Source organism: Vigna unguiculata, chromosome 3 (genome assembly GCF_037176805.1).
Source record: "Vigna unguiculata cultivar grain cowpea cultivar isolate G323 ecotype 2 chromosome 3, ASM3717680v1, whole genome shotgun sequence".
NCBI lineage: Eukaryota > Viridiplantae > Streptophyta > Magnoliopsida > Fabales > Fabaceae > Vigna > Vigna unguiculata.
The window spans coordinates 3,533,901-3,551,515 of NC_140794.1; the positions used below are offsets into that span (position 1 = coordinate 3,533,901).

Consider the following 17,615-nt stretch of genomic DNA (forward strand, 5'->3'; position numbering starts at 1 on the left):
ATTTAGATGCGGTTGGAATTCCTAGAACTCGCACGTGATATGGAAAATTGCTCAAGTTGTCCTGTAGGATTGTAATTCAACACTTGCTCAAGTAGCCAGATAAAGGGTTCAAAATATTCATTTTCATGTTTGCTAGCACAACGTATAGAATCCAGGACCAGTCGGTCAAAAGGTCGTATTCTTACACACGCCAGACATTCCATTTTTCTTTTCTCTTTACCTTTATACCTTTTTTCTTTCAGCTAGTGTGGCATCATGTAAAACAAGAGCAAAGGCAGTTTATCTTATCCCATCTCTCACAAAGAGGCATAGAATGTTTTATACCATTTCAGAACAAAATGAAGAACCAAAATATGCTTACTCTTGACTGTACGTACTTTAATTTCTGTCCTGAATACAAACTATTAACAGCACCGGTGATAATGACAAAGTCACATACATAAAATCATCAACACCTGAAACTTCAAACAAACTGTGCACTGGAAAAATCTTGTGACACTAGAGGAAATCTTGTTTTTTGGGTCAGCACTAGAGGAAAATCTTGTGACACGAGGAACAATATTGTACACTCTCTATCTCTTGTTTTACTGGGGAAAACAGAGGAAATTTCACCGCTTCTCAACCCTCTATCTTAACAACTGCCAAACAGAAAAATATTCTTTTGCTTTATTTGCGCTAAAACGCTATCTCAGCATAATCATGAAATGAAAAATATATATATTAGGCATTACAGATTCTTTCAAGAGTTAGTTATGGGAAATAGAAACGAACCTTGTACATGACTGAATCCCAAGGTATCAGGGGAATTGAAGAAGCTTGTTAACAGCTGAGTCCAGAGAATCTACATGCTTTCTTAGGATTTTTCTTCAAATTATTAAGGATTCAATTGAAAACTAAGATCAAAGAAGGATGAAAAAGAACATAGTCAACAATTTAAAGTGTTCCTACTTACTAATCACACAAGTCTTTATCTCAAGCAGCAAATAAGGCTCCTCCAGAGAGAACGCCTCTAAAATGCACAGGGGATCACCATTAAATAAAAGTGTAGTATGTTAACATGGTACTCAGCAAACCTAGGCTTACACAGTAGATTCTTTCGGCATGTTCGGAAACATCAACCTGGATGTGGAAATTCAAGCGGATCCGCAATGAAACATGCACTTTCTCACTTCAGTGGAGTACTGTCCCCGCTGTAATTTAGTAAATATAAAATTCCAGAAAAAAAAGAGATTTTGAAAATGAATCTTCAGAATTAAATTACATTGCTCTAACTAACATATTCAGTGTCATCTAATCACGGATTATGTTATAAGATTATTCACTTCTATGTTAATTATTTTAAAATTCATATTTTAAGGTATCCATAGTCTTTTACTGGAGCAGAAAACAAGGTAAAATGAACTAAACTTCTTTCATAAACTAAATAGTTTTTTTTTTTTTTTGGATAAGTAACATGAGAGAGCTTTTGATTTAGATTATACGAGAAGTTAAAATCATTTTATTTTCTAATTTTCTTCTCATGTAAGTATCCATAACAAAGTCTATCAAAACGTCACATTATGCGATTTTTATTGGTTGACACTGTATATTCTTTTAATCAAAAGTACGAAGGAGAGGGTAAAACAAATTAGCAGCAAATAGCAAAGCAATAGGATACAATTGAGAGGCGAGTCCATCAACACTCTTCATCTCTTCATTCAATCTGCATCCCACGAAATATGATAACGATGATTATAATGAATAAGTAACTAACCAACTTCATCACCAGGCTTCATTATTTATTTTAGTTTATGTCACGTGATCTAGCCGTTTTCCAACAATTTCAATATAGACAATTAATAAACATATTTAATAAAAATACCTGAGACAGGAATTTATATAGCGATTCCCCTTGTTTGCTGCATCAAGCACTGCAAATCCACAAATATAAACGATTATTGCGATTTTAGTATGTTTTCGATTTGAATTGATGTTTATGGATGAGAAATTGTGGCACCGGATTCCTGAAGGCGACCGGTGGCATCGGTAAAGCACTGCATGTGGTGGAGCGAGGTGGCGGTGGATTCGGAGAGCGCCATACGGAGGGAGGCGAAGAGAGAAGTGAAACTCTGAGCGATAGCCAGTGAGTCGCGCTCCACAACTTCGATCGCTCTGAAAATTTCGCTTTGATTGTTGAATGCGACGCCGTCGGAGATTGGGGTTTCTCCTTCTGAATTGGGAGGATCCAAAGAGGAATCACCACCACCCTCGCGTTCTTCTTCTCTATCGGACGTTTCGCTATGCTGTTCCATTTTCAATTGATCCAACAAACCAGTTGAATTTCTTGTGACTCTCTAAGTTCTCATTCACTCTCACAAACCACACTAACTAGAAAACCTAGATCCTACTCTTAATATTTTCGATTAAATGCTAATTTTTATATCAAAATTAAATTTTATCCATATTTTAATCTTGATAATAGTTGAAATTCAAATAAAATAATAAATAATGTACATATTAATATGTAAAATAGTAAAAATTATTATTAAAATTAAATTTTAATTTAATAAAAATAGAAGGATATATATATATATATATATATATATATATATATATATATATTTCTACTGGTTAACTAAAAAAATGTATTAGTACAAAAGTTTTCGTAAGTTAAGTATAAAAATTACTTTTTATATTAATATTATGGTTAAATTACATATTTCATTTAGTTTTGTAAATCCTGATATATCTTTTTCAATTGAGTCTTAATTTTTTTTTATCAAGTTTGTTTAATTTGATTTTTTTCTAATTCTGTTAAAATGATTAACAGTGGTGAACAGTTAATGTTACCTTATGATTTGTTTTAATTTTTCTTATTTTAAGGTTAAACTATATTTTTGGTTCCCATTTTCGTAGCAAAATTTGAATTTGATTTCTTAATTTTTTTTTATCTCAATCTGGTCCCTATTTTAGGAAATTTGATGCAATCAAGTCTTTTCCGTTAGTGGTGTAGTAACGATGTTAAATAAGGTGTCACGTGTCAATTCCTGGATTTTTTGATTTTTTGATTTTTTTTGATTTACTTTTTTAAAATTTTTTAAAAAATTAAAAATTGCCATGTGTCAAGCTGACATCGTGTCACATGGCAGTGACAGTGCCACGTGTCACTATTATGCCATGTGTCATTTTCTTACTCTCAAATAAAAATTCAAAAAATTCAAAACATCCAGAAGCTGATTGGTGGCACCCCATTTAACACCGTCACTATACCACTAACAGAAAGAACTTGATTGCATCAAATTTCCCAAAATAGGGACCAAATTGAGATTAAAAAATTTGAGGGACCAAATTCAAATTTTGCTACGAAAATGGGGACTAAAAGTATAATTTAACCTTATTTTAAAAAATGGTCTACTGTTAACTAGTTATATGTCACTTGTCAGACTCGAATACTAATATCATTGATCTAAAATTTTCGTTTAAATTTTAAAATAATTGTAATCCTAGGAACAAACAATATTTAATAAAATGTGAATTTGAATAAAAACTTCATTATATAAAAAATAAATTTGGTTTTAATTTGGAGAAGGATAAAATTATTTATTTAAAACTAAATTGAACAAAAATAAATATATACCAAATTAAATATAAAACATTGATTTTGACATGTGACGCACGACTAAATTAACGCATGCTACTGGTTAAAAATAATTAAAAACTGAAAAAAAAAAAAAAAGAATAGTCTGTCACCGTTGATTACATAACTGATGGAGGTAGTTGATTACCTAAATAGTCTGTCACCGTTGCCAAACTTACTACCATTAAATTGATGAAAAAATATCTAACTAAATTTTAAGTTTATATTATTATTGAATAGTTTTTCTTTGTAGCCTTGTTTACATAAATTGAATATAGAAGCTACAGTATGTATACATTATCATTTATAAGAAGCTTAAAATACTCCTTTGGTCTATGTTTTTATTGAAAAATCTCAAATAGGTCCTAAGATTTTTTTTAGTCTCAATTAGGTCCATATTTTTTAAATGTGTAACAATTAAGTCCATTCCGTTAGTATAAGATTAACGGTGTTAAGGATATGTCACGTGCCAGCTTCTCATTTTTTTGATTTTTTTTTATTTTTTTATTTTTTTATTTTTTTTTGAAAATTATTCATGCCACGTGTCAAGTCAGTAAGGTGGCACGTATCAAGTCATTGTTTGAATCTCAATTTGGTCCATATATTTGTTATTTTAATTATATTTCAGTCCATTTTTTTTTTAATTTTCAATTTCATCCTCTCCAAATTGAGATCAAATTTAACTTTTATATAAATTTTATAATGATATTTTTATTAAACATTTTAATAATATTAAGTTTATTTTATATTTTGTTTTAAAATTTTAAAATATTTATTTTAACTTGTTACAAAATTGTTTTAAATAATTTATATACAAATGTTAGAGTTGGTTTAAAATTAACAATTTTATAAATTTAAATATAAAATTTTAAAAAAAATTGTAAAAAGTTAAAATAAATATATTTAAAATTTTTTAAAAAAATGAACTGAAATGTAATAAAAATAACAAATATATGGACCAAATTGAGATTTAGACAATGATTTGACACGTGTCACCTTACTGACTTGACACGTGACACATCTTTAACACCGTTAACTCTATACTAACGGAATGGGCCTAATTGTTACACATTTTCAAAAATATGGACCTAATTGATACTAAAAAAAATCTTAGGACCTATTTGAGATTTTTTAACAAAAACATGAACTAAAGGAGTATTTTAACCTTATAAGAATTGAATATAGAAACTAGTATGCATATATTATCATTTATAATTATTAGACTACTATATGAATTATAGTAAGATTTTTCTTTATGGCTTGCAAATATTTTTGTATCTCTCCATTGCTTTGATTTCATTACTTACACATAATCAATAATTCACTCTCGTCCAAGAAAGTAAAAATTTAATTCATCTATGATTCAACGAACATTTATCGTTGCAACATCTCATGAAAACATAATAAAATGATAAATATTGACCCTATATTATTGTTATTGAATTCATATTAAAACACCTTAGACAAATATATTTACGTGATGTTGAGTTTTTTTTTTATTATTATAATTATAATGACATTTCTCTTAGCTTCCACTAATTAACAAAACAATCTATAGTTTTTAACTTCAAACATGAATTAAATTGGACTTATAATAGTTAGTGTATAACAACAAGTGCATGATATATTATAGTGTTTCATGTAACATTCAAAAAATATAAATGTTGATAATATCAACTTTAAAATCAATTATGTACTTTATTCTTTTTGCATAAAAAGGAATTATGTGTTGCTATGTAACTCGTAAAATAATAAAATATTTAACATTTACTTATTGTATATACTAAATTAAAATAAGTATATAAATATTTATGTAATTCCTTTTTTATAAGAAATAAAAAATGTATTTATATAATGCTAAAATCAATCATTTATTTGAGTATTCAACACAACACTAGGAAGGTAAGAGACTTCATTTATTTGTGTTTAGACTTTCACTCATCCTATCTTACTTCACCACCTACAATTAAATTAAAGTCAAATGTTTATATTCAAAGCCATTAATGTAAAAATTAATTGACAATAATACATAAATATGTTAATTAGAGATTGATAAACAACTTAGATGAAAATTTAGAAAAATGGTGACAAAACTGAGAAAGTAAGAGAATATATTTACAAAAAGAGAATGACATGTCCTCGTAGTTTGACAATTTTCAATTATTTAACAAAATATTTATACATTTCCTCTTATATCACTGTTCTCCTCTCAGAGGTGTATATTATTAAGATTCTAAAAACAAATTAAAACTTAACATTTTAAAAAAAGTGAAGCAATAAATATATATTTTTTTTCAAAATAATCATCAAATACTTAAACTAACGGCATCTTTCATATTGATCAAATTTAACAGAGAATGGTAAAGTGTTATTTTTATAAACAAAAAATACTTTGAATTTAATTATAAATAATTCCTATACACATGATTGTATTGTCTTTCATGGAATACAAAATAACTCTACAATAATAATACTCAAATGACAATTTTGACATAATTATCTTTACCATACTGTCAACATATTATTGTCTACAAACTTATCAGTGACATGTTTTTTATTAATAGAAAAAAGTGCATTAACACATTGATGAAAAAAATTGACACATAAAAGAGTTTAAGAACTTTTTACACGTCAATCTAAAATATAATATTTTTTGCACTTTAGACACTTTCAAAATTGATAATACCAAACTATGTAAATATGTACAATATTTTTGAGATATATTAGATACATATTTAGTTAACTACAGTTCATTTCAAATATTTTAACTTGTGTCATGTTCCGATGCTTATCTTGTCTATTATTAATTTTCACCAAAATTCAATCCTCTTCTTAATTATATTTCAATTATCAAAATCAATGAGATTAATTGTTATTAATTAATTTAATTTAATGTTGATTATAAATAAGGTTAATATAAATTTATTTTCTTTTAAAAATTTTGAAAAAAAAATTTTAATGAATTTATTTGTCAAATAAAAATTAAAATAATATAAATAAATAATAATATTTTGACTCATTTTTAATTTATTATTATAATAATGTAATATAATAATTTAAAAATATTAAAATGATGAATTAAAAATGAGTTTCTTACAATTTTTCAATTTACAATTTTATTGACGGTAAAACTCGTTACTAAGAAACTGGTCAAAGACATCATTATGTAACAATTCAGTTCAAATTTTATTATTATTTACTAAGAAACCAGTCAAATACATCATTATGTAAGTTCAAATTTTATTACTATTTCCCCAGTTAATAAAAAAATTATATAAAATATAGTATACCAAGATACAATATTTAAAAAATATTTGAAACATCAATTTATCATTAAAAATCAAATTATAATATGTGCTATACTAATAACTGTTTTTCTTGACATACTTTGTCCATATTACTTTCTTTTTCCGAGAAATAACTTCACATTGCTTATAAAAAAAAATATTCTTCTTAAATTTCTTTCTACAACAATTTTATCCAAACATATTAAAAGTTATAATAAATAATTATCTTATTAAAAATAGTTTGTTTTCAAAAATATTTGAAAAAGAATATACATTTTCTAGAAGTTTATTGTTTTGTTTCTGTAAATATATAGAAAAAAAAAAATCAAACAAACATGTCATATATATTGTAATCTATCACATTCAAAATGTCACAAAAAAATTATTTTAATGAAAAAATTATATCCATCTTAAATCAATTTAAGTTACATATATTAATTGATTTTGAACGCTCAATCATTCAATTTTATGCACTAAGTTACTAACACACACATAATGTTAGAAATGTGACTATGGAGGTTATCTTCAAGGTTTGTACAAGTTATAAGGTTCACAATAAATATATATATATATATATATATATATATATATATATATATATATATATATATATATAAAACTTTTCATAAGGAAAAATTAATTAATTTCTATTTTAAAATATTGCGTTCAAGAATTTCAAAATTGTATTTTTCATTTATACATAAGTTAGATAAATATTTTTTATTTTTTCTTTAAAAGCATTTAGCAAATACATACTTGAAATATAAATTTACATTATACTTTTATTTGACAAATCCCATATTTTATTTAGTAAAGACCCATCAATAGGTCTGGTTTACTATGTCATAAATAATTTATTCATATCGGAATTTAGACATGTATAATATATTTTGAAATAAAATTATTTGATAAATATTTTTTATAAGAATTTAACGGTTAGGTGTGTTGAAGTAATTCTGTAATAAATTTAGAAACAAGATCATGTTACATCCTATATTATCTGAAGAGTCACTAATGTTATTACATCTGATTAAGGGGAGTTGATTTGGAATTAAAATAATTAAATTATAAATTTGCAATTAATTTAAAAAAAAATAAAAAGTATAAAATACACACCAAACTTTTGTTATTGTATATAACAAATCCAACCCAATCATTTTCCACACATTGTTGTCTTTGCAACAGTTATCTAAAGTTTTCTAAAAAAATTATGATCTGATTAAAATAATGGAATCAGACACCTTTGGCTAAAAGCAAGTGGTGGGTTAATTGAGAATTAAGATATTGGTTTTATAACAATTTATTGTTTAAATATTTGAGATTAGTTTAAATTAAGAAAGGGAAAGGGGCCGGCGGGAATTGCATTCGAGAATGAGGTTGGATAGCGTCAAAATCAGAAAATTGTAAAAAAGAAGGCACTGTTTTGTTATTATTTGAGATGGAAGGGTAGTTAAAATCTTAAAGATTCAAATTTCTCTATTTGGCTTGTAATCCAATTCAATTCACACTTTCCAAATTTTTCCAAAATTCCAGGTCCTTACACTGTCATTTGAAAACAACATAACAAAGAAATAAAAAAAAAAAAACAAAAAGGAAAGAAAGAAAAGGCTATGCCCATTGCTTCAACTCAACCTCCCTTCAACACTCTTTCACTGTCTCCACCACCTAAATCCTCTTCTTCCTTTCCCAAATCCCAATTTCTTCATCTCCTTACCACAAATTTCCCGTGATTCTTCTCGATCTGTAAGCTCTCATTGCTGTTTCATCCACATTGCAATATTTGTTCCTGTTTCGTTGGATTCAATCTCTGTTTTCCGAAGGGCGAGCTTCCACTTCCTCGCCTTTTTCCCTCATTGCTTCCTCGAGACAGGTTCGTGCGGATCTGTTCCTCTTAATCTCTGTTTTATCTTATTTCCTTGCGTAATTAATTCAGACAATATCAATATTAGTTATAATGATAATAATAATACTGTGTTAGCTAATTTTGCAGCTTCGATTATGAGTTTAGTGTGTCAAATTTGGTTTTCCTTCTGTTCTCCATGATTGCAGTTCCTAAGGAGATCCTTTGGACCTTAATAACACACACCTTTTATTCAGGCGGAATGTCGTACCGTTGTTGTACTGGAGTGACAGTAGATTGTTTAATGCAGCTTATATCAAACCTAGTTCTTAATTTTTTACCGCAAAAAGTGTGTTATTGTGGTCATTGTTCTTATGTGATGTTATTGATTAAAAATTGGATGAATTGATGTTCAGAGTTTTTTGGTTAATTTTTTCTCCTGAGATGAGGTATCAGCTTGTTTGGGCTATTAACATTATGTGTTGTGGCATTGTAGGTGCTATTGATAAAGGGGGCGAGGAGGGTCCAAAGCGAGCATGCAGTGGGAGCAGGAGGGGTGGGGGAAAGGGGGAATTAACCACGGAAATGGAAATGGGTTTCCTCGTGCAGGTTTTAAACGAAGAGGAGTTTCGATGACTTCTCTAGAATGATACATTTGTTTGAATTTTTTGTTCACCTCGCCTCTAGAACACTGATTTTGATATGGATTCAGGTAGTCAGCAGCTTCCGTCACTGGTGAAGTGGATAAATGCTGTGCTTCCTAATTTTAATCTGCCTTTAGATACTTCAGAGGACGAGTTGAGAGCACGGTTGAGGGATGGATCTGTGTTATGCAGCATTTTGGACAATCTGGTTCCTGGTTCGGTGAAGGTAGGAGTGTCCTTAGTTCTGTTATATACTTGTATTATGTTTTTTTGTGTGTACTTTTTATGTTTAATAGTCTCTGTTTTCTAGTGTGCAGACATTAAGTTAGAGAGCTTGTTTAATTTTGTACTCTTTCTTCTAAGCTAAGGCATTCACTTTTTTACTTCAGGGAAGTGGTTCTTTGAATGAGCTAATCGGTGTGAAAAGGTTTCTGGTAGCTTTGGATGAACTGGGATTGTCTGGATTTGAATTGTCAGACCTAGAGCAGGTATAAGAAGTTCTGTTATGCAATGTAGTTTGAGAGATTGTCATTTATGTATATGAATTTAATTGGCTGTCCTTGACTAGATGGGTTGGCTAGATAAATACCTCATTTGTCTGTACATAGGAAATAGAAGGTTTGTTTCATCTTTGTCGCATATTGAAGGAGAATCACTGAACAATTTGATTGTGATATCTACTATTTTATGGTTGAGGTTATGTATACTTCAGTTTGTTTCTTTAATGTTGAAACTGGACTTTGTCTAATAAAATAAGCTGGTTGGCCCTGTCTGAATATGATTCTAAATTTCCATTTTTCCTTACTAAACTTGGCAAGTTTTGTCCTAGTAATTTAATCTTGAGGCCTGAGAATGTATGCAGGGATCAATGGTGCCTGTGTTGCAGTGTCTCGAAACTCTAAAAACTCATTTTTCTTATAATGCTGCACGAGAAAATATCCAAAGTTATTCTAGAAAGAGGTGGGACCAGTCAAATCTAATGTCCTCAGAGGAAAGTGATAGTTGCCTCAAGGATGCTTCAAAATTTCAACATGCTTTTGATGGTTCTCTTGGATCAGGTATTTTGATAAATTAAAAAGTGCCCTGCTCTTGGTAGATTACTACATGATTGAATATTGTTAGGAGTGCAAAGATGCCATGTGATCCATGTATTTGGCGTCATCTAATGTAACAAGGATAGGTTGTTGTTTAGATATTTTGTTTCTATATCTATTTAAACATTTTATTTATGTTTTACCACTTCTTTTCTTTATCCAGATGGAATTGCATCCGTAGATCACACCGGAATAAAGTCTAATGAACTGTTCCACTTGAAGAAAGGATTGCATGTAGATTATTCTGATGCCAACCTTAATGAAGTATTGAAATTAAACAATTTGGATGTAAGTGATGAGATAATTTGTGTCTCTATCAACTTTCCCTTTCTTTTTTCTCATAAATGAAATGATTTCACATTTATGATTATTTGAATAATATTCTCCCTTTCTCCCTCTGTGTGTAATAATGCCTTTAGTTGTTGCTGTTAACTCATGTGACCCTGATACATTAACGATTTTTTTCTTGCAGAGTGTCTCAACTCAATTGCTTTTTAATATAGGAAAGAGCATCCTAAGTGATATATTTGAAAGGAAGAATGGAGATGTTCCTCAGGTAATTGGACAGAATACTTCTACAATAAGTTATAGAAAGTGTTCAAGCAAAATTAAATATGATTAACACTCGGAAATAGATCAATTATTCATTTTTATATATTTCTAGGCTCATCGTGCTGCATGCTTGTTGAGGAAAATTCTGCAAGTAATTGAGTTGCGCTTTTCAGATCAAGTTGAGAGCATGAAAAATGTAAAGTTACAGTTCTTTTCATATTTTCCACTGTAGAATGTCAGGTTTTTTAGTTGTTCTTGAATAATGACTATTTAACTATGTTGCACACCTGAAGCAAAACTATCGTTTCAAAGTTCGTGAGGGAAAATATCAAACAAGAATACAAGCACTTGAGACTTTGGCAGTAGGGACAACTGAAGAGAATGAGGTATTTTTTGTTGTTGATTGATTTGGGCCAATGCCTTATTGTTCTTTTATATTTTTGCTATCTGCTAATTTTCTTTTAAAGCTGCCTCCACTTTCTACAGGTTCTTTCAAGTTGGGTTCAGCAATTGAAGGTGCAAACCTATCTCAAGCCTTATCTTTGAATTCAAAATAACCGAACAAACTAGCAATATAAATCCTTGTTTTTGGTTAAATTTACTCACTACCTGTGTTGTCATTATTATCGTTGATTTTACTCACACACACACACATATAGGGGAACCGAATTACACCAATTATTATACCCTCAATTCCTTATTGATCCAATCATTGAAGTATAATTATATATTACCTTGTTTGTTTGTGTCAATTTTGTGAAAATTGAACATCAATAAGATCACAATCAAATTATTCATATTTTTTAATGTTTTAAAAGTATATGTTATATCAATTTTGATGTATATGGATGATGTATCAAATAATTTGGCTTAATATTAAAATTTGTGGATATGACCCCATGAAAGGAGCTTTTAATCCAATAGTTGGTTGAGATAAAATTATCCAATTTGAAGATATTGAATGGTATGATAGTTGACGTGAGTACCAATGCAACTCACTCACCATTGTCTCTTTATGTGTGTGTGTACATATGCGATGAGATATCGTGTTACTGAATTTACTTCCATCAACAACTGCTTGCATGCCTTAATTTTTGTTAATCCAACTTTTGGACTTTGATGTTAACTCAACGATCATGCATACCGAATTTTTGGCAGACTTTTGTAGTTATCTGATACAGATAATATTTACTTATAGTTTAAAAAAAATATTATACAATAGATTGATTTTATTTAATTAAACATTAAATAATATTAAGATTTTATAGAAAGGAACGAGCTTGATCTACAAAGTAAAATATTTTTAATTAACAGTTGAGTTAATAAAATTTAATATGTAGACAGGATTATTGAAGAGAGGAACCTGATCTCTCTCTCGATTTATCTATCTACAGACATACACATGTATGCACATACGCATTTCTTGAATTTAAGAAGATCAAGTGATTGGCTTGGCTCATTTATGTTGCATCTTAGAGTAAAGTTCTTGATTTGGGTGAATAACTAATAGTTGCCATTCCTTAAATTGTCTAAAATGATAAGTATATCACTTATATTGCTCAGACACAGATATACATTTGTCTACTATCTTTTATGCTGGTAAAAAGGGTTAAATGTGTGATTATTACCTATAGTGAAGTGTGTATCTTTGAAGTAGTGTTAAATTTCATCAGTGAAAAAAAAAAAAATGACTGGGTTTATATATAAATGTATTTATAGGCTTTAGAAATTTCAAAATATGTAGCTTTTCCAATTAGAAATGTGATTTCTGTTGACTACTACTAACTGGCTGCAATCATTTCTATCTTCAGTATGATTTGCAGGCTGAACAAACTAAATTTGAGGAGAAGAAGAGACTTGAAGAGCAAGATTTTTCTCATTTAAAGAAAGAAAAAGTTCGTAGTGAAATTGAAATTTCTGAATTGAAGCAAGATTTGGAAATAGCCAAAAGAACACATGAAAAACATGTTTCAGAGTTAGAATTGCTCGTTTCTGAATCTAAAGTTGAATATGAAAAAAGGATAGAGGAACTTAAGCTTCATCTTGCAGATGCAAGAAAGCAAGTGAAGGAACTAGAGGCATTTTCAGAATCCAGATTTTTGAATTGGAAGAATAAAGAACATAGCTATCAAACTATCGTAAATTTCCAATTTGGAGCTTTCCAGGTTTGCTTCTTTGTATTGCTTTTCTCTAAGGCTGTCACTTTTTTTTTCTTGTGCTATACCGTATGATTTGATGCTTTATAGGAGCTGAGAGCATCCATGAAGTCTGTCAAAGATGATGTAATAAAAACAAAAAGAAGCTACTTAGAGGAATTCAAGTACTTTGGTAGGGTACAATGCTTAAAACTTTTCATGATTTACTGTTGCTTATAATGGGTTAGGTGTATTTACAACTTACAAGATGTGTATATGTAGGAACCAAGCTGAAAGGATTAGCTGAGGCTGCTGAAAATTATCATGTAGTTCTAGCAGAAAATAGGAAATTGTATAATGAAGTTCAAGATTTGAAAGGTAAGTATTACACGGTGCTTATATTTTCAGGTTGTGAACTTTTGAGCCCCTGTTTGATTGACAATCTGATTTATTTTTTCTTTTTATTCTAAATCATTTTATGGATAGGTAATATAAGGGTGTATTGTCGTATTAGACCATTTCTTCCAGGACAAAATCAGAGCCATACAACAATTGAGTTTGTTGGGGAAGATGGAGAACTAGTTGTTAGCAATCCTCTTAAACAGGGAAAAGAAAATCGTAAACTTTTTAAATTTAACAAGGTTTTTGGTCAAGCAACAAGTCAAGGTACTGCATTTTTTTCATTTGTTTCTCATATTGTTATTACTTCATTGTAACGTTCAACTTATTCATCAATTATTTTTTTTCTAGAGGAAGTATTCAAGGACACTCAACCACTGATTCGATCTGTTCTTGATGGGTACAATGTTTGTATATTTGCTTATGGTCAAACTGGTTCAGGAAAGACATATACAATGGTATGAATTAAATTTGTTTAATACTTTATTTATGTCATATATCTAGCTACTTTACTCAGCAGTTGCTTTTCTACTAGAGCGGACCTGGCCTATTATCAAAATCAGATTGGGGAGTCAACTATCGGGCACTTCATGATCTTTTCCATATCTCCCAGACTAGGAGAAGCTCTATTGTTTATGAAGTTGGAGTTCAAATGGTTGAAATTTATAACGAACAAGTTCGTGATTTACTATCAAGCAATGGTCCTCAAAAGAGATATCCTTTTTCCCTTGTCTATTGTATATTGCCAGTCCCACCACAATAATGGAAGTCTTGTGCACTGATCTTTCCTTTCTATTATTAGTTACGTTACTCTTTATACCGATAATTAAGCTTGCATTCTTATTCATGTATTGTCATGTTAATATTATTCATTTATTTACTTCATGCATGTATGTTTTCTATCATCTACAACTGTTGTTATGTTTAGACATAACAATGTTTACCAACCATTTACAAAATCAAGTATTGTTTCCTTAACTTGCACACACTTGGGATTTGGAATACTGCCCAACCAAATGGGTTGGCTGTTCCTGATGCAAGTATGCATTCTGTAAATTCAATGGCAGATGTCCTTGAGTTGATGAATACTGGGTTGATGAATCGAGCGACTAGTGCAACAGCCTTGAATGAAAGAAGTAGTCGATCACACAGGTTGTATTCATAATTTTAAGATTTTCTTTATTATCAATTTTCGAATTGTGAAGATACAAACTCATTTTATTTTGAAATCACATGATAGTGTTCTCTCTGTTCATGTCCGAGGAACGGATTTGAAGACCAACACACTGTTGCGTGGATGTCTGCATCTAGTAGATCTTGCAGGAAGTGAAAGAGTGGATCGCTCTGAAGCAACTGGAGATAGGCTTAAGGAGGCTCAACATATAAATAAATCACTATCTGCACTTGGAGATGTGATATTTGCCCTATCACAAAAGAGTTCACATGTGCCATATAGAAATAGTAAATTGACACAACTTCTGCAGAGTTCGTTAGGTAAATGTTGCCATTGTTGGAATTAACTTACAATTTTTTTATGTTTAATTTCATTTTGTTTGAGTTGATCTAAGTATATTATTGTCATGGCTTGCTGAATTGCAATAGCTTTGCCCCTTTTATTTTATAGGCGGTCAAGCAAAAACCCTTATGTTTGTACAGCTTAATCCTGATGTTGCTTCATATTCTGAAACTGTAAGCACCTTGAAGTTTGCTGAAAGGGTTTCTGGCGTTGAGTTGGGCGCTGCTCGTAGCAACAAAGAGGGAAGGGATGTGAGAGAACTTATGGAGCAGGTTTTTTTCTATTTTTGGTTGCATTTTACATAGCTTAGTAGATGGAAGTGAAGTCAATGTCACATTATCTTTATCAGCAAAATACCAGATGTTAGGAGTTTGGATTTTAGTTAGTAGTTTGCTTTTAGACTTATGACCTATCGTCATTCAGGTTCTCACTCTTGTGTAGCTTGAGCTTATTGTAATATCATTTATAAATTCACACTGACGTTATATGTTATTCTTGCAGTTGGCATCTCTCAAGGATGTTATTGGAAGGAAGGATGAAGAGATTGAGCAGTTACAGTGGCTCAAAGCATATCAAAATGGTGCAAAGCATGGCATGATCTCAGTTAGACACGGGTCATCATCTCCAAGGAGACGTTCCGTAGGGACTCCCCGAAATAGCACAAGACGTTCGGGAGCGAGCAGCCTTAGAGTAAATGGAAAGGCAGCTTCTGACATGGATAACTGCTCAGAATACAGTGATAAGCATTCTGAAGCTGGTTCTCATCAATCAATGGATGATTTCAGGAACAAGTCCAGCTCCCTTCGGTTGAAATTAGCCAGTGATGATATCAGTCAAAATTTCAATGAGGACACTGACCTATTAAGATTTGGAGATGCAGATTCGGAGGAGAGATTAAGTGACATATCTGATGGTGGTCTTTCAATGGGAACTGAAACTGAAGGCTCAATCAGTAGTATTGTGGAGTATACTCTTTTCCCTGAGCTCGAGAAGGCAGCTGAAGCGACACCAGTGAAGGACAGCAACACAATCATCAACCTTCCAGCTGAAAGCACAGAAAAGTCAGTTCTCTCCTCCCTCTTTTAAAAATTTATGAGGCACATAATCTATCGAAATATGCAAATGGTGAGGATAATACAAAAATGATTGCTCTACAATGTATGCCCTTTCATTTGAAGGTGTGCATAAATAATTTGATGATTTGAAATTCTTGATCATTCCGAAAAATACTATCAAGAACGTATTGAAAAACTTTCATATTACACATTCCAAATAAATAAGCGGTGAGGATTTTTGAGAATACATAATTTGGAACAGTGTCAAACATATTTTAATTATGCATTTTAGAATAGGATCAAACATCTTTTGGAATGTACATTCCAGAATTATCTAAAATGAACACTATTTATGCATTCCCTATGATACATTTTGGAAAAGAATATATTCTAGAATTCTAAACATCTAAAATAAAGATAATGGCAAAATTATAAATATTGGAAGTATGTAGGTGGAAAAAAGAAAACATGGGTGGGAAGAAAGCCTCGTTTCAAATTCAAGTTACTCGTGTAGTAGCTGTTACCAACCCTATTTAAATTGGACCGAATCTCAATTTGTTTGATTGAATGCAGGCCAATTATGCCATCCAAAATTCCTAAAGCTGGTCAAACCTCACAAAAAATGCGGACAATACCTTCTAGGCTATCGTTGAGCAAAACCTCCTCGAAGGCTCCGTCAAGTATGTATATTCAACTTTTATTCTGCTATGTCTAATATTTTACTCTCACATCTCTTCCTTTTTAAATTGATCTGAAACCCAGTCTCCCTTGGCATTGCTGCTTCTTATTTACTATATTGCATGTAGGTGTTAGAAAACCCACTGCTAGTGGCTCTTCTTCGGCGAAGCCCCTTAAACGTTGGCAATAGTTAGGATGCGTCTTGGATGCTGTAGAGTGCTTATTTTTAACATAGCCTATAGGAACTTTTTATTTATGTTAGGTGCTCATTCTAATTACACTGTACTCAAGGCTCAAGGTTCAGTTCATTTCAGCAGCTTCAATCTGTTATTGAATGAGGCGATTTGCAAACTCTAGCTTGTAATCAGTTTGTATGTAAAAAAGCATCATGGCCTTTTTACCATGTTACTGCATCTGCTGTATTTACAACTAATTCAGTAATGTTATCTGCCATGTTGTATATGTAGCAGAAGTTGGGAAATGTCACAAGTTCATCAAGCATTAAAACATTTCATTTGAGTCATTTGCCTCAAAAAATAAACTGATTATCAAATAGTGGGAACTAGTCGAACTAGTTCAAAACTGGAGATGTAAAACTAATAGTAATAAATTATTTTATATCGTGTTTCTTATTTTTATTTAACTAAAAAGGTTTCTCATTAGTGTGAAGTTGTAAGCGCTTAAGCCTGATATTCACTTATACAGTACTATATGTTTATTTTGTTACTTTATGAATGTACGTGTGCATAAACTGCTACTATACATATAATTTATTATTATTTTTTATTCAGTTTAATTA

At 30.4% G+C, this 17,615-nt stretch overlaps 2 protein-coding genes across 2 annotated transcripts; one reads left to right on the forward strand and one right to left on the reverse strand.

Annotated features, from left to right (window-relative positions):
* Positions 1-258: 258 nt before the first annotated feature.
* On the reverse strand, positions 259-2,378 carry LOC114175864 (uncharacterized). The gene is made up of 5 exons (XM_028060699.2): positions 1,997-2,378; positions 1,862-1,910; positions 1,658-1,702; positions 772-864; positions 259-638 (listed from the first exon to the last, which is right to left on the reverse strand). Exons 1-4 carry the CDS (start codon positions 2,289-2,291, stop codon positions 798-800), a joined length of 456 nt encoding a protein of 151 aa, XP_027916500.1. The 5' UTR covers positions 2,292-2,378; the 3' UTR covers positions 259-638; positions 772-797.
* A 6,109-nt stretch (positions 2,379-8,487) lies between these two features.
* On the forward strand, positions 8,488-17,278 carry LOC114179566 (P-loop nucleoside triphosphate hydrolases superfamily protein with CH (Calponin Homology) domain-containing protein). The gene is made up of 22 exons (XM_028065954.2): positions 8,488-8,773; positions 9,240-9,352; positions 9,456-9,613; positions 9,777-9,875; positions 10,250-10,445; positions 10,645-10,769; positions 10,954-11,037; positions 11,146-11,229; positions 11,327-11,419; positions 11,520-11,549; positions 12,845-13,198; positions 13,280-13,361; positions 13,451-13,546; positions 13,655-13,834; positions 13,919-14,025; positions 14,103-14,281; positions 14,555-14,719; positions 14,808-15,061; positions 15,192-15,355; positions 15,585-16,144; positions 16,712-16,818; positions 16,945-17,278. Exons 2-22 carry the CDS (start codon positions 9,280-9,282, stop codon positions 17,004-17,006), a joined length of 3,252 nt encoding a protein of 1,083 aa, XP_027921755.1. The 5' UTR covers positions 8,488-8,773; positions 9,240-9,279; the 3' UTR covers positions 17,007-17,278.
* The last annotated feature ends 337 nt before the right edge of the window (positions 17,279-17,615 follow it).

Coding starts and splice junctions, on each gene's coding strand:
- LOC114175864 (XM_028060699.2), bottom strand. CDS start 2,291: ATGGAACAGCATAGCGAAACGTCCGATAGAGAAGAAGAACGCGAGGGT. Junction 1,911..1,996: donor CGGTCGCCTTCAGGAATCCG/GTGCCACAATTT, acceptor GTGGATTTGCAG/TGCTTGATGCAGCAAACAAG. Junction 1,703..1,861: donor TATATAAATTCCTGTCTCAG/GTATTTTTATTA, acceptor CGTGGGATGCAG/ATTGAATGAAGAGATGAAGA.
- LOC114179566 (XM_028065954.2), top strand. CDS start 9,280: ATGCAGTGGGAGCAGGAGGGGTGGGGGAAAGGGGGAATTAACCACGGA. Junction 14,026..14,102: donor CAGGAAAGACATATACAATG/GTATGAATTAAA, acceptor CTTTTCTACTAG/AGCGGACCTGGCCTATTATC. Junction 15,062..15,191: donor ACTTCTGCAGAGTTCGTTAG/GTAAATGTTGCC, acceptor TTTATTTTATAG/GCGGTCAAGCAAAAACCCTT.